The sequence below is a fragment of the Psittacula echo genome (assembly GCF_963264785.1).
Source record: "Psittacula echo genome assembly, chromosome: 1".
Classification (NCBI taxonomy): Eukaryota; Metazoa; Chordata; class Aves; order Psittaciformes; family Psittacidae; genus Psittacula; species Psittacula echo.
This window is the reverse complement of record NC_137735.1, coordinates 64332687-64349286: the sequence shown is the minus strand read 5'-3', so window position 1 is coordinate 64349286 and position 16600 is coordinate 64332687. Positions and strand designations below refer to the sequence as shown.

At 36.0% G+C, this 16600-nt stretch overlaps 1 protein-coding gene across 4 annotated transcripts in view; it reads right to left on the bottom strand.

Moving 5' to 3' along the window:
- The window catches only part of LRBA (LPS responsive beige-like anchor protein), a gene marked incomplete at its 5' end in the record, with an annotated part of 401371 nt that overhangs the window by 31106 nt on the left and 353665 nt on the right, over nucleotides 1-16600 (bottom strand). For 3 of the 4 annotated variants that reach the window (XM_080629345.1, XM_080629346.1, XM_080629348.1), the window contains 4 exons: nucleotides 3027-3182; nucleotides 6424-6486; nucleotides 9160-9352; nucleotides 12604-12693. In XM_080629345.1, the coding sequence (XP_080485471.1) occupies nucleotides 3027-3182; nucleotides 6424-6486; nucleotides 9160-9352; nucleotides 12604-12693 (502 nt within the window). The remainder of the gene's footprint in view (nucleotides 1-3026; nucleotides 3183-6423; nucleotides 6487-9159; nucleotides 9353-12603; nucleotides 12694-16600) is intronic. The other variant, XM_080629347.1, reaches the window with a different exon arrangement.

Below are 16600 nucleotides of genomic sequence, written 5' to 3'. Positions count from 1 at the left end.
TCCAATGACACACAGAAGTGTGATGTGTGATGCCATTAATGCGTGACCTCAGATTCCTCAGCCCAAATGACCATGCACCAATTTTTGCTTCAGGCTGAATAAAGAATGAGGAAGAACAGAAGGGGAAAAGACTGATGGCTTTGGAGGGATTAAAAACACAGGCTGAAAAAGAAACAGGAAATGCAAACTTCTGTACCTGAAATAAAATCTTCTGAAAAGTTTTTTTAAAAAATAGCTAGTAACATGACAAGTAGTTACACAACTTTGAGTTGGGACTCAAATTAAGCACATCTTAATAAAATATTTTGGTGCATGAATTAAAAACAATTAGCCACTCATTTAATATGGCTAGTAGGTCACATTTTATAGTCCTCAATACAAAGGCATTGTGTACATATCCAGCCACTAAATAACACTAATGGTAGCAAAAGACTTAAGGGAGTGGTGAACCAACGAAACAAAAACCAAACAGCTGAAAGATATGAGCATCTACAAAAAAAGGCGGAATTAATTACTTTAATAAATGAAAAAACAATAGGATCACATGATGTAATTTAAAGGAAACCTGTACATCAGATTTAAAACACAACACTGACAAAACTCATTAGGCAAGTTTAATCCTCCAAGAGAAATTGTGAAATGAAGTACTATCCCGTGAGCCTTTTCTGACTGGAAGGGGCAAAATCCTGGAAGGTACACTTACTGTGCAGCTCTACCTTGTATCAGAACGGAGAGAAACTCAGGGGTCAAGTCTTTCACTCATCTCGTTGAGTCTGTAATAGCATTCTATAGTGGTCACCTCTGCACACCATGGATTTAATTTGTGCTGCAGTCACCTGACTGTCTCAGATGCTGACCAGTCAATAGATTCAGAAAAAGTTACTGAACTTCACAGCTAGAAGCAGCGAAACACTCACACACCTCATTTTGGCAATCTACAAAAACATTTTACTAAGAATATGTTTTCGCCTGAAAATTCAAGTTGTCGATTACATGGTTTAGATTTTAGAAGTATTTAATTATGTGATATATTTTTCAGTTGTACAGCCATAGGTATTCAACTACCTGAGGTGATTTATACTTTTAGAACACAAGTTTATGCTATAAACATTGCAGAGTTATAGGGATCTCTCTTTCAATTATATTCTGTTTATAGGTTCTGTTCTAGGAGACAAACATTTTTCGAGGCTATTTGTTTGACAGTTGTTTGGGTAGTTGCACTACCATGTTAGTTTTACTTAGTTACTGTGCAGCTAAGGTTCAATCAATTCCATCAAAACAAAAAATAAGCTTTTGCTCTTTCCTATTAGTAAAAATAATTTAAAAAAATCATTACTCTCATAAGAGTTCCTCAACTTTGTTGTACTCTTTAGTATGAGTTGTCCTGTCTACACAGGAATATCAGACTCAGATAGCCCTTTCTGACAGCACACATTTTCTAGTTATTGTTTTATTTGACAGTTGTGCTACGCATAATTAAAAGAAAAATAAGACTCAAGTCTCTGCACTACTCAATCTAAAATGCTGTCTAGAAATCATTCCCACTGCTGGAGGAAGGTTTTATTGTGCTTCTGCTATACCAGCTGTGCTGGGAACCCATGATTTATGTTAAAAGTATTTCCAGTTAAAAAAACCCCAAACAAACCCAAAATCTAACAGGAAAAAACTTCCCTTTTCCTGTGAGTACTAAAACGTAATTGAATTCAATGCTTATGATCACTTGCCATTAGGCATTACTGATCACATCATCTTTTTCCCTTGCTGTTCTGTTGATTTCAAAGTATTTCAGTACTATATTCTCATTTTAATTCAAAGCAAAATAAAGTACATCTGAATTCACTTGATTTATGCTAGAGCTAGAGTTTCTATATTGACCAACAGGAGACACACAAAAGACGCAAATCTTCTGCAACTATTCTGACAACTGCATTTTGGTTTATATCATAATTGGCTATGCTAGTAATGAGATGCCTGGGTTTTTTGACTTACACACAGAGGACATAATGAGATATTTGTAGTTCAGCTGATACAGGACAAAGCTGCCAAAATCGTACAAGTTCCTTCTATAGGTGTAAAGTAAAATACATCCTTTCACATCAAAGAATTAGCTCTCCGTCCACATAAATCAAGAATAGACACTGAATATTTATTAAAGCTAACTTTTCTGAAGATCTACTTTAAATTCACAATTTTATGTAAATTTATTTTCATCAATGAGAAAATGAAACTAAGAAGGGTCTAACAAGATGTCTGTATAATGAATAATATGAAGTAATTGGAACTTCTCATTTATACTTAAGGCTTTAAAATTGCAAAAAATGACAGATACGCTAAAATATGCCATGAGATCTCATTTTAACAGATTTTCATTAAAACCATCCTGGTTTGTTAAGCATTTTGGTTTGCCAAGTGTGAAAAAAACTATTAACTAATATATTTAAGAAATGATGACAAACATGTAGGATATTCCCTAGGGATTAATAACCTACTGGAAAGCTTGATGGCACACACACACATTAACCACACTGGGTCATTAATCCGAAAGAAGTACCTTGCAGTGAGGTTGCTATTCCCATTATAAGATAATGAAAGGAAAAAAATTCATACCTATTTTTTCTGGGGCTCCATGGCTTTTAAATTCCTATAGCACTTACACTGAAAAATTCTTTTCTATTTAGCATGACACATGCATGACTTCAATGGTTTGGATACATGCCAGCTGCCAGACTAATTTAACTGTTGCCCATTATATCGATCAGTTTATGTTATATGAAAGAATTTAGTGGCTCCAAATCAATTTTTCTATTATAGTATAGCTTTCAAAGGCTTTCATAAGTATTTTTTCACCAGATTTCAAGACTTCACTTCTGTTCTTATTCTGTGATGCTTGCCTGTACTTCCTCAAAAAAAAATCTCAGGCGTTGAAAACCAACCAGTTAAATTCAAGTAAGTACTCTAAGAAAAATTAATTCCCTGGGCATGCAAAGCTTCTTTTAGGCTATTCCCATATTTTAAAAATACATTACCTGAGTCAGTAGAATAAACTCGGAAACTCTTGTCCCAGAAGCCACAGACCAAGATGTAACGATTATCAGAGGTGATGACAAAACACTGGGAATGCACCTGAATGCTTTGATCTAACAGGTCAGTGATTTGCCTCCTGTGCATACCTGTATTGCTGGCTGAACAGAAATGCACACAAATCAAGAAATTTTAGTATCCACATTCACAGAACAAAAGCACATTTTAGAAACTAACATTCACACCAAAACTATTTCTCATTGTTGTTACTTGGTTTTTGTGGCAGGGATATTTTCTTTCTACTTTTACTATAGAATACTCATTACACTTCTTGGAACAATGCTAATTCCTTCTGGTATATATTCTAAAATAGGAGAATTCTCTTCTTTAAGTCAAATATAAATGAAAGATTGAAAAAAGGAATGCTAAAAAAAACCATAATTCTTTCCCCCCTTCTAGTATAGGAAATTAAGAAACAGATGAAAGGAATATAATTAGAAGACAGTACATAAACGTATATACTATATAGTGGCTCGAATGCAGACAACATTGGAATTATGATTTCAAAAATGTACACAACTTGTATTTCACTGCAAGCATGGTAATTTAAAAAAGAATACCTGCAGTAAACATCACTACCATTTACTACTTTTTTTAAGCATTGCACAAAATTTAACCCTCTTATCTCCACAATCTCCTTTAGGGCTGAGAGAAAATATTCACTCTACTTTGATCACCTGCTGTTTTATTTTTCCCAGATAATCTTGCTTTGTGAACCCACAGAATAGACAGGAATCAATTACTGAACACATTTTTCATATTATACTTTGTCCTTATTAACTGATGTGTATGCATACAGATATATGGTTTCCTATAGATACATATAATGAAAATCCCACACTGTAGGAAGAACTTTTAATGTGCTGAGGGAACCCGACTCCCATAACAGGCAAGTAAGTTCTCCTAGGACTGGGTTTGTCTTCCAACTGCTCAGAACACCATTACTTCCATTCCCAGTGATCCCCTGGACCTATGTGTCGCGGTCTTGAGCTCTTCTTTACTCTTTGTTCTTTACCTTCTTTCCACTCTCACAGACTAGCTATCCCCTAACTCTTGGGCTTATTCCATATACTATATATGAAATCCTTTATTTATTTATGCTTTTGCTACATTTAAAATGTTGATACTCTCTTGTCCATATGGGTAGCAAATAATTTAGCAAGGTATTGACACTTCCTCTGCAGGTAACACATAAAAGACTCTTGGCTTCTGCTGGGACCACTTAAAGAATAATAACAGTGCACTATAAACGCACAGTGAAGTGTTCTGTATGATGAAATAATGGCAAATAACACCCCAAAAACATGTAAATTGATACATTCAGTGTGGATAAGACCTTCAAAAAACTTCACCTCAAAACCAGGTCTAGAATCAATGCCATATTACACAATGCTGGCTTACACCTTCTTGTGCAACTGGAAAACAAGGACAGCAGGAATATCTCTGTATGACTAGGACAGCAATAAGATTCCTGCTATAACCATAAAAGTGCAGTTTTGTGGTCCTCTTAGGTGTCATTTTTAGGTAAATGCGTCTAGCCACAATTAAAAACCTTTAATATTATCTACATAATTACTTGCTTATACCCAATGATGTTACTAAACAGTGACAAAGAAAGCCTTAAACCTTTTAAACTATGCCCAGTGTAATCACAAGGCTGATTCGAGATCTATTGTATGATCTATTAAACGAGTTTTCAGAACTGTGAACATTAATTTTAAAGGTGTTTATACCAAACAAAAGTCAAAGTATTTTCTAAATTAAAGGCAAGCCTAAAAATGGAATTATAATTTTAAAATTCTTCACAACATGTAGAAAAATCATCAGATAGGCCCAATACAATTTTGGTTGTGGTTTGTTGTTTTTTTTTTCTGGGGTGTTTATATTTCTAAGGTCTACCTGATAGCAAGTGTTAAAGCAGAATATACATTTCCTTCTCCAAACAATTTTCAGATAAAATCTATTTCAGGAAGGAAGGAGAGTTACAGCACATGTCCTCCTCACTACAAATTACAAATAATTGCATTATTCAGATGGGAATTGATTTTAGATACTTTGGAAAAACATTCTGTCAGCTCTATAAAATGGTTTAATATGCCCACACTGTTCCTGATTTAATTAACATAGAGCTTACCAAGCAAAATGGCCACACAGCAACAGTCTGTATCTACAGACCAATACAATGCAGTTCCTACTGTGATATGCATATTGGTTTTGAAATTAAGTCTCACTAGCTGCCAGACCTGTCAATCTAACCTATCCATACAAGTTTGGTTTTGCTCTCATTTTTTTCATGCTTCTATAATTGGCCGCTCCACCTCTTTTTCACTTAAACAACCATCCTGAAATGGACAGTTTTAAAAACAGAGCTAAGTTTGAAGCCTAACAGAACAGGGAGCAGGAGGAATCCTGTCTTCTTTGCTCCTGTGAACTGTCCTAAAGCAAGAATGTATTATGGGGTTAGGTTGTTTTGAGTTTGCCATTTGCCATGCTGCAGGCTCCTGAATTATCACTGAAGTATGCACTCCCCAAAGTTGGATCTGTAATGAAAGAACTGACCAAACTAACCATACTAATGGAGAAATCAGCTCTATATAAACTACTAAACCTCTATAATAAAAAGTCATGAATTTAATCTATTACACTGAGCCATTAAATAAAAGACATTCCTCCGCCCCTTTTAATAAAAGAAAAACATACACAAATTTAACTAGTGATGCTGATCAAAAGATGCAATACCCTTGAAAAATGAATACTAATATCTCAATACTAAAACAGAGTGGGCAATATATTTCAACTTTGAAACCACTCTGCAATTACACATTAATCCCCTCAGCCTGAACAGCAGGTCTATGAAGAAAGGATTGATCTCCTTTAATGATGAAACCCTGGCACCATGGTTTTATTTTTCACAACACGGCGCAGTTAAGAACCCCACTGTTATTATGAAAATTTCCTCAGCAAAGGAGCTCCATCACATTACCAGTGCACCAATTCATCATAACGTGCCTCGCTCCTGCTCATCAACAAGTCTGGGTGATGAAAAGATCCAATATTATCCTGACAGTACTTCATGCACATTCTCAATCACACATTATTACAGCATCCATATTAATTTTCACTGACACGCGTCCTAGGCCTGTTCAAATTAGGCAAACCAACGAGGGGGAGTTGATGAAATACCAGCATAGCCACAGCTCATTGCATTCCAATTTGCATGCAAATGGTTTATCAGGAAAATTCCATTCCCAGCAACCAGCAAGTGAAAAACAACCGTAATCTACACTTCAGGGCCACCATACAGAGCTTAATGAATCGCAAAGAGAGAAGGAAGTGACAGACCTATGAGAGGATCGATTTCCACTGGCAGCTGGTAAGGCTGGTCTTGTACAGCACCTTGATGAGCTGGAATTTAGGAAAGAAGATTTTAAAACTTTGCATTTTTTTAATACGTGAAGTCACATACATTTTATAAATCAAAGCTATGTCCTTTTTTTAACTATTAGAGATTCTTCTGTATCAAATTAATTAAAAAAAAACACACCACAATTCCAGGTGCTTTTGTGGGCTGCTTATTAAACATTTATTTTAGATTAGTGCTATTCTGAATGTATGCCATCAGCAGCAGCTTTGGTCCTCAGCCATAAGCTCTAGCAGATGCTTTACTGGGAATCTCTCCTGTCGCAACAAAACAAAATTAAGTGGTAAAGAGCACTGACAGCAAAATGTAACAACCATCTGCTGACTGTAGCAAATACTATATCCCTCTTTACTTTTTAAAGGTCTGCTTTGAACAAGTGAAGCACAAAGGACATTTTTTTTTTTAAAGTCAGTTTATGATGCAGACAGGGAAATCTCATAGTCATCCAGTATTTCAAGACTCATCCATCACCAAAACCCATTTATTTGCAATTTTGCATAGAAGTTAATATATAATTCTGCCAACTTACATTTCATCTGGCACCTTGCATACCAGTGCAATGCCTACCTCCTGAATTTTTTCTTCAGCTTAAAAAAAAAGGCCCTTTTTTTTCCGCACAGCCTCACTGAAAACAAACATGCAAGCAAACATACTCTCCTCCCCCAACAGACCACAAGACATTCTTGGAAGTGGAACAAAAATAATGGATGAACACTTAACCTGTGATTTTTCTATCTTGCCATCTGTAGCTTAATATAAAAATCAGTATCAATAGAAGGGTTTCATAAGTAATTGGTAAGTCAAAGTTATGCTGCAATCACTATCAGGAAAAAAACATGACAAGATGGAGGTACCCTGTTGGGTACCAGTGCCATTATATGCAAAGCTACCAAACTCATACACAAAAGTAGGAATGAGATATTTAACTACATATCAGTGACAACTTGGCAACTTAACTTTTTCATCATGATGCCTCATTAGTAAAGATAATGCTAAGCCCACAGGACAAGATATGGAGTAGTAATGATATCTGCCCTCTAATCCTAGCAGAAGTCACTTTGGTATAAAACTTGAAGGCAAAATTAGTGAAGACTAGTCTCAAGAGTCCATACCCAGGTATCTTAAGCACAGTACTCCATTAACAGCCTGCAGCTGATCAGTGAGCTCTCAAAGAGGTGGCATGAGGTGGGTTTTTACCAGGTTTTATTTCTGTTCAGTTGCCTTTTGTTTGTTTTGAATTATAGGTTTTCTTGAGGTTTTTTTTAAAGACAAGTGTAAAATGCCTCTAAATGAAGAAAAAATACTTAAAACAAAGCTTACTGTTCTCAGTATGTCAGTAAAAAAATGAAAATCTGAAGGTTTGTTCACCTCAAACCAGTTAATTACTACACTCAGCAACTGGTTTCTTGCTCACAGATCATTACCAGCAGATTACAAGAAAATCAAAATCAACTCTCACCACTTTAGAACCTCTTGTTTTCCCATGACTGTTGTGTGTCCACAAAGACTGTTTTTTAAAAACCCTGAATATTATATACCCAACAGTACATATCCAAGGTATGAGAGGATATTGCCATCCTCCTTTCAAACAAATGTCAATAGCCGTGTAGATAGTTCTTGCTCACAACTTATTATCTAGACAAGTTCCCCCCTTTCTTTTTAAGCATTTCTTGGGTGAGTAAATTGATGCATAGATGTTTCTACTCGTACAAAGTTGAGAGGTAATTTGTGGGAATTAGGGAAAAGAGTGGGAATCATCTGGCTTTTCTCAAAATGGAGTCAAGAACCACAGACACAGATTTCTTAGTAGGTATTTCAGTGATGTGGGTATTACTCTGGTGCAAATGCCTTCTAGTTATTTCAGTAGAAGCTCTTTTTTCCCTTTCTTGAAAAGCCTTTGACCAGATTTACTGCATAGCACTGCAATAAACTACCTTTCACGGCTTGGGCCTCAGACTGTCACAGGGAAAGGAGGAAAGAAGGATGAATATCTTTAAGATCAGACAACATTAGAATTGAAAATAAAATGACAATGTTCTCAAGTCCAACACATTTTTAAAGGACAGCTGATTTGATTGGTTGCTATGCAAATGGATATATTGTTTTCCTGTCATACTGACAAATACATAAGCACCTAATAACTTGGGATGTTTAAGTTACAGAAGATACAGACTTCCCTATATCTTTAATCTTCTAAGCCTCATTAGAATGTGGCGCTATCATCAGAATATGGTGCTCATAATCAACTAGAAAAAGATAGCAGAAAAGATTTCAGACAAGTTCTACATGCTTTAAAACTTGTCTTTGATGTGATATGGTTCAGACTTCCATCTGAGTGAAAAACAAAGATGAAGAGCGTGACTTTATCATGATCACAGAGCAATATACAATTTTTCTCTTCTTGCATAGTGCCTGATGGCCTGGAAAACAATATATTGTTGTTACAAACCTTTTGTGTGCTACACATTTTACTACACAATATTTCAGGTTAACTTTTTAACAAGAAACTAAGTCTACATGTGAAGAGCATGCTGTGTCAATGGACTTAGTCTTGACATGTTAAATTTAAAACAGTTCTGCAGCAAATCTGGAAACTGACAACAGAAGTGCTGCTTGATGGCAGTGGTTTCTTAGGCTACTTACTTTAATTTACTTACCAGGAAGATTATGCCACTTGTTTACAGCAAATAGCCTATTTGCAGTAACTGTGATCACAGCAGGAGTGGCCAGACCAGGCTGGGTGTTGGCTGCTACATGAGCGACAGGGGAGTTGGATGGGAACTTTAGAACCATGATAACATCCTGTTGAGCTTGGTCTGTGAACATCAATGGACTCTGCAGGAGGAGATACTGTTGAGTGCACACGACAACAACCCAAATACATGGGAAAAGAAAACATGGGAAGGAGAAGAGAAGACAGGACAAGAGACAGAAGATTGGATTAAAATACACAGGATCCAATGGCAGCTGCAGCGAAAAGCAAATGCAGTAACTGGATGGGCTTGTGGAAACAACCATTTTAGGCAGAAAAACTTTCATGTACACTATTAATCTGAGAGCCTTGTTGAGCACAGAGTGTCTATATACAAACTTTGCTACAGATCACAGCAGATTAAACCAGAAGTTTCCAATGACCTATCTCTGCCAAAAGAATTCTCCTTCATATCTGTAGAGATAGCATGTCAAGGAAAGCAATGCCAAACTAGGAGGGAACACACACACAAAAAAGTGAGCAAAAGAAATTCCTGCTCCCAGAGATTGTCTCAAGTTCCATTAAATTGGCAGACTGCAATTCTTTACAAGCCAGATGAGAACATGAAAGCACATTAAAATAAACAGATACACACATACACTAGATATATGTTCTGTATATATTTCTGGTGCACAAAAATAAGATTTATGAATACAAAGTAGAAGACTTTACTGCAAATGTGTTTCAAAGGACAAACATAATTAAATGCAGTTGTAAAGAAGATAAAGTGGACGTGACTACAGACACTATCCTGCATTGTTTCTAGAAATACTAAAAGGAGGGAATGAATCCAGACTCTCATTTTCAACATAATATTTTTAAGTTTTTGTTTTCTAATTTAGTAAGTTGAAAAGTTTAATAACTTTTTAACTAAGCTATACTAATAATGCTTCAAATGTTGAAATGAAATATTGAGGGCCTTATCTCTGTGTATCAAACATACAGAGGAAAAGCAAAACTTAATGTATTTGTGATAGTGTGGCATACCTAAAAAATGAGAACTCCATTGAGATGCAGAAATACAATCTAGCCACCAGAAGCCATATTGCTGTAGTATTTGTAATTTTCTAATAACTGAATTAGAACACTAATGAAGTGTTCTTAGCTATTTTTCACCTGCAATATTTCATTACATATATGTGTACGTAAGTGCATACATTTAATGTATATTTATACAGAACTAATAAAAAAATTAGATACATTTGCATTTTTATCACTCCTTTTTAAAAAGTTATTAAGAGTACTTAGAAAAACATATTGCTCTATGAATTCCTATTTACAGTCTTTGCATAAAGGTGTAAATAAAAGCAACTAATAAGCTACCCAGACACCCTTCTGAGCAAGTGGCTAAAAGCCAATCAATATTATGAGTTAATCCTCCCTGGATGCTCATTCAATTAAAGGTGTCAGTAATGCCTCATCTGATGTGGCCTCAATTAAATCCAGCTATCTGATGGTTGAAAACACAAGGGGATACAGCAACAGCAGCAAAACAGACAAATAGGCAGCATTCGCGTGACTGCTAATTGCTACACCTGGTGTATATTATGGCTTGTGCACTTAACACAGCAAGTGGTAGTTTTGAATTTGGCTGTATTCATGCATACATGCATACACACACACATGCAAAACCAGAAAACTCAGTAAATAATATAACTACAAATAACCCAAAATTGTGGTAGGAAAAGTATCCTTACTGCATTTCACTTAAAGCCACTTAATATAGTACTATTATAAAAACACGTATTAATAACCACAAAACTAGTCAAAGCAAGTGGAGAACTAAGGGGTTTTTTTTCCTGTGTGTACCTCAGCCCCCCAAAAACATAGGAAGTAGAAACAGTTAGATTTTAACTTCTTTCATTACATACTAAATCTTTACTAATTCAGCACCATGAAAAATATTATTATAAAACCACACAAACTGCTTCCTGGCATCAAATTTATTTATATAACAATGGGTCTGACAAACATATCAACAATCAACTTCTCAAGTTCCTTCTCTTCCTGAAACAAATGCCTCTAAATTAGAGCAAGTGCCTAGTGCATGGCACCATGACAGATGGATACACATATGGCATGGACGATGAGGGTACTGGGGCTCCCCAACATTCCTGTTAACAAGGCTCTTCTGAAAGGAAGAGCCCCATGGACAGCCCACACAAGTCACTGTAGTGGTCTGCAGCCCTGAGACACTATGTGGGAGGTGCAATGGCCCAACACATCACAAATCAGCACAATCAGCTCTGTCCATCCAGTGCATGGGATCCCAGGGCACAATCACAGCTGTCAAATGCAGCATGTACAGGCTGCAGAAAGGGAGGTGGGGATGGCAGACAGTCAGCTAAACAAGTCTCAGGTACAACACATCATATTTGAGAAAGGCTAGCAGCTCAATTTGACCAGAAAGTTTAGGTTGCTTAGACATCTACATCACAAGGTTCATAAGCTACTTTGGAAATATTTAAGGATTTTGTGTGATTTTTCTAAAGCCTTCTGCACTTCAGGTATATTTTTAATTTAATGATCTTAGTCTGCTTGGATAGGACATATGTCTTATAAAACATACAAGAATAAAATGTCTTTTCTTATATTTCTGTGTAAAAACTTGATCGTAACAATGAGGGAATGTAACCTTTTGAAAAACTTGTGAATCAGCAGACCATTTGCTCCACTTGTTGGAGTATCACTTAACAAGCTTGGTTCTGGATCTATGACAACACAAATGATATTTTAGACCCAAGGACAGCACACAACATGATATGGAACGTAATCAGTAATAAAATAATAGTTTGTATAATAAAATTATATTAGACACAAGCAGAGGTAAAAGGGAAAGCATGTTAATGCTCACTGCCTGGATTTTATTACCCTAGCTTTACTGCAAAACACATTTAGTCACATTCTTTGCTATGTAAGTTTCAGCTCATGAATTCCTAGTAATCCTGGTTTTAGGGGAAAACCTATGCCTGAGGGAAAAGACAAGGAAGTTCCACCTCCTAAATCCATGCTTTTTGGGGAATCTGCCAAAGATTAGCTAAATTGTCTCCATGATGACTGGCTCTCACCTGTACAGGTATGGTATTAACAAAACCAACTGATGAAGTGTTCTTAGATTACACTGACAAAAAAGGTCTGTACTAGAAATCAATACAATCCTTTCAGCAATAAATAAATAGTTAAGCACTGCATACACTTCGAGTCACACAAAATCATAACTCATCTGCTGTTTTAAATAACATAATTCCATGACGCAAAAAAGCAAAGCAAAGTGACAGGTTCTGTAACTTTAAGATAGCAAAGGAAGTGAACAAAATAGCAGGTCACAAAGAGTTAACATGGTACTCACCACCTGCATGGCAGAACTTCTTGGAGGATGTGGTTCTATGAGCAGTTGGGAAGGGGTCTGTCCAAAACTTCGTATTTGAGCTTCAACAGCCTGGAAAAGGCACAGGCAGGTTTGCATGTTAAGAGGTGCTAATTACAGGGAATAGAACCGTAACTGTCACCTGAAAATGTCATTCCACACTTCTGGTTTGTTTCATGTTGAAAATCAACCCCGTGTGTTCACTGTGGGGCTAAGTGCTTGGCACTGGTACTAAGAATGAGGTAATCATTTTAGTACTGTGGATGCTATTTCCATGAGAAACTCTGCAAAACCTCATCCTGCTCAATGATATTAAACAGAAACAAGCTATTATAATCAGAAACCCTCTTTATTGGCTCCATTTTTCCTTTCTAACACTGGTCTACCCTGTTTGTATCATAACTCAGAAACAAAAGTTAACTTTTTAAAAGTTTCCATAGGTATTAAGTGTTCTGTTTTCTATTTAAACTCCACTGCTTAGTTTCACAGCATTAACTACAATGAAAGCAATACTGAGCTGTTTTCTTATTTTCTTGTTTATTCAAAATGAGCAAACAACTTCAGGATGTATTGAAGTACCAACAGCAAAACCAATATTACATATGCAGCTAAAGGAGAACATGATATATTTTTTATATATTGATAATGATATATTGCAACAAACTTTTTTAAAAACTTTCTCTGTATCTTCAGCAAAATGCTTTATCATTTCATAAGGCATATATGAAAATCCCATCTCATGCTTAGTGATTTCTTAAAAATAATGATTCTGAAATGTGTGAACTTCTGTCTCTTGCCTAGGTATGTCCAACTCATTTTCCATGTTGCCAGTTATTGCCCACCGGCTTAAAGAAAAAATTAAGTAGCCAAAATTCAACGTTATTTCTTGTCAGCCAGCCCTGCACTATCCATAGAAACAGGCTAATAATAATAATAATAAAAAAAAATCTTAAATCATTCATCTTAGATTAAATCTCTTTCATTGTAAGCTGAAGTAAATAAAACTACTTGCATTTCCTGTGGCCTAACAGACTGCATATGGGCTGATACTTTAGCTTCTCTATTACATGGGGTGTTGAGCCCTACATTCTCAAAGCATCTAGTGATGCTGAGTACCAAAGGTGAGACATTAGCAAGTCCTATGTTCAAAAGAAGTCCTGAAAATCAGGTCCTTCAAAAAAGTGTTTAAATGGCAAGCTTGAATGCTGAAACACAAAACCACTAGCCACTTTCTAGTTACTAGAACGTGTTTTGCTATCAGAAATTCTTCTTTTTCACAGTTCAACATACCTTGAGGCTCCTTACACTTCTATTTCCTGTTCTATTTTTGCCACGCATTAACATTTTTGAGACAATGGAATAACACTTATGCTGAACTTATTCTTACAAACAACTATTTTTATATAATAATGAAGACTGTTACTAGGACACAATTTTTTCGTCTTACAGAAATAACAAAACCCAAAGTAGAATACACCTGAGGCCTTACAATCATCAAAAAATAATCATTCTGTGATAGAAAACATGCCATCTAAAACACTTGACCTTATTACATTTGGCAGAGCTTTTAAAATACCTGAACTCACCAGAAGAGGAATTGCAATTACTCTATGGACAGATTCTAACACTCTTGTAGAGTCTGGGAAGCACCTTAATCTTCAAAGAACTGGTGAATAAGTAAGTTTATCAAAAAGCTGGATGAAATCTGACATACAAACACAAGTGATTTAACTAGTACTTTTTGAGGAACAGCGACACCAAATTTGTGAAACACTAAAGCTCAGTAAGACCATCAGAGTCCCCTTCCCAGTGATGAGACATGCTACATTAAAATTCAGATCTGGATTTTATGACTAGAGATATCAAGGGAATCACAAGGGCATAGAGTTTGAGGTCCCTTAAGACATTAGGCATTAACAAAGCAACAGCATACTGGTCAGCAGCTCTGCCCTCTCCATAAAAAGCTGTTAGTTTCAAAAAATACAGATTAAAAAGATTTGCTTACATTCACTTGCAGAATGAGCAGAACATTTTTACTAGCAAATGGGAATTCTGCATTGCATTGAGAGTAGAACTAGAAAAACACAGAAGGAGCAGTATGCAGACAGTCCTGGATGTCTGTTATTTTGTGCTTGTTAAAAACTTTAGGACAAACCTACAGTCTACAGGATCCACTATTTATTTCCTATAAAATACGTATCTGATATATTATACAAAATTAATAAAATATTCTTGAAGCACAACTTCCAGGCATTTCTTTTAGAGCTGAAAACAGAATAGATAAAAAGAGGAAATAATAAGTGTCAGATTGGTTAATTTCCTAATGTATTGACTTACGATCAATATAATAACTTCCATTCCCAAATTGCCCATGTTTAGCATTTAAAGGGAGTCAGAATTTTGTTCTACCCATGAAATCTGATATGTCCTGTAATTCCCAATACTACCTCTAGAAACTATACTCTCTTACATAGTGCCAGTACTAAGAAAGGGAAAATTAAACACAGGATACCTCATGGTGATGTAGAGCATTTCAAATACTTCAAATACATTCAGCATAACAAGACCCCAAACTGATGCAGAAGAAAAATGAGATGCTACCATGCTTTAATCAATGAAAGATCAGCAGTACAATGCTGTTTACCATAGTCCAGATCTCAGAGGAACTCACTACCTCCCAGCAACATTAAAACTGGAAGAGACATAGTTATGATTCCACTGCTTACTCACATACATGATGCTTACCATAGTCGCTTTCCTAGACCACATAACAGCAGCAGGAGAACAGCTATTGTCTCCCACCTACCTTCAGTACAGAAGACCATCCCTCTGGGATGTTAAAAACAAGTATAAAATATTTTACTCAACCCACAAGTAGAAAGTCACTGCCTGTTTTCAAGTACTGTTCTGTCAGAACTGGTAAAACTGCTGACCAACAGGACAATGATTTTGCCAAAGTCTGCCTTAGAGGACCACAAATTCTCTGTTTTCAGTCTTTAACAGACAGTTTCTACATCCATGTTTTTACATCCATCTAGTTTGAGTTTGGGATTTAACAGTTTCGTCACAAACAAGTCTTTTGGACTCACTAGGTTCCATCTGGTCCTTTCAAAAATATGAGAGCCTGCATTTTCAGGATTCCAATGTTCCCCTGACACAATGTTTTCCTTTTAGCCAACAGAACCTGTAAAAATCTATATTCAAATCATGTCCTACCATAAGTAACAAGGTTTCATAAAACATCAAAACTACATAGAGTAAAAGCACAGGTATTGTTATCTGTGTGTCCTCTTTACTGATGTCTTCAGAGATCCAAAACAAATTTGAAAAACTGTTGAGTAAAAAAAACCTACTTGGACAACTACTTCTAGACCTAGTGGCTAGACTTCAGCATAAAAACCTTTCACATTCCTTTTAATTACCACAAAAAAATGTAAATATTTCTTTACTAAGCTTCAACATTACTTAATTATGGTCAAGAGAGTGTACAAGCAACCCCAAATGATTTCTTCCTTTTCTCAGAGTGTATTCAAAGTCAATCCAAATGTCAACTTGATGTTCTGATGATGTCTCAGTCAGAAGGATCACATACAGAAGGATACAAGATGACCTCCCTCTGTCAGCAGAAACATGTGATGGTGAAGCTAGAATCAATCCCCAGTCTCTCCATTTACATAACAACGGAAGGAGAAATACAGGGCATTGTAGCCACCAGATGTCACTCAGACTTTTGTTCAACCTGTCAAAGAAAATCAGCTAGGAGCAGGGAATCTTTTCCTCAGAGAGATAATTAGTATCTCCTTTGAAGAAAAGGACCTACCACTTACCTGTGAATATAAAGTAAAATGACCATCAGTCAAAAAGTCATCAACTTTCTAATAAATTATAGTACAGGTTCTAACTTTTATCTTGAAAACGTATTACTAGCATTAGTTGGTGTTACTAAGACACAATCAGCTTCTTCTAGTGGCAGAGGAAG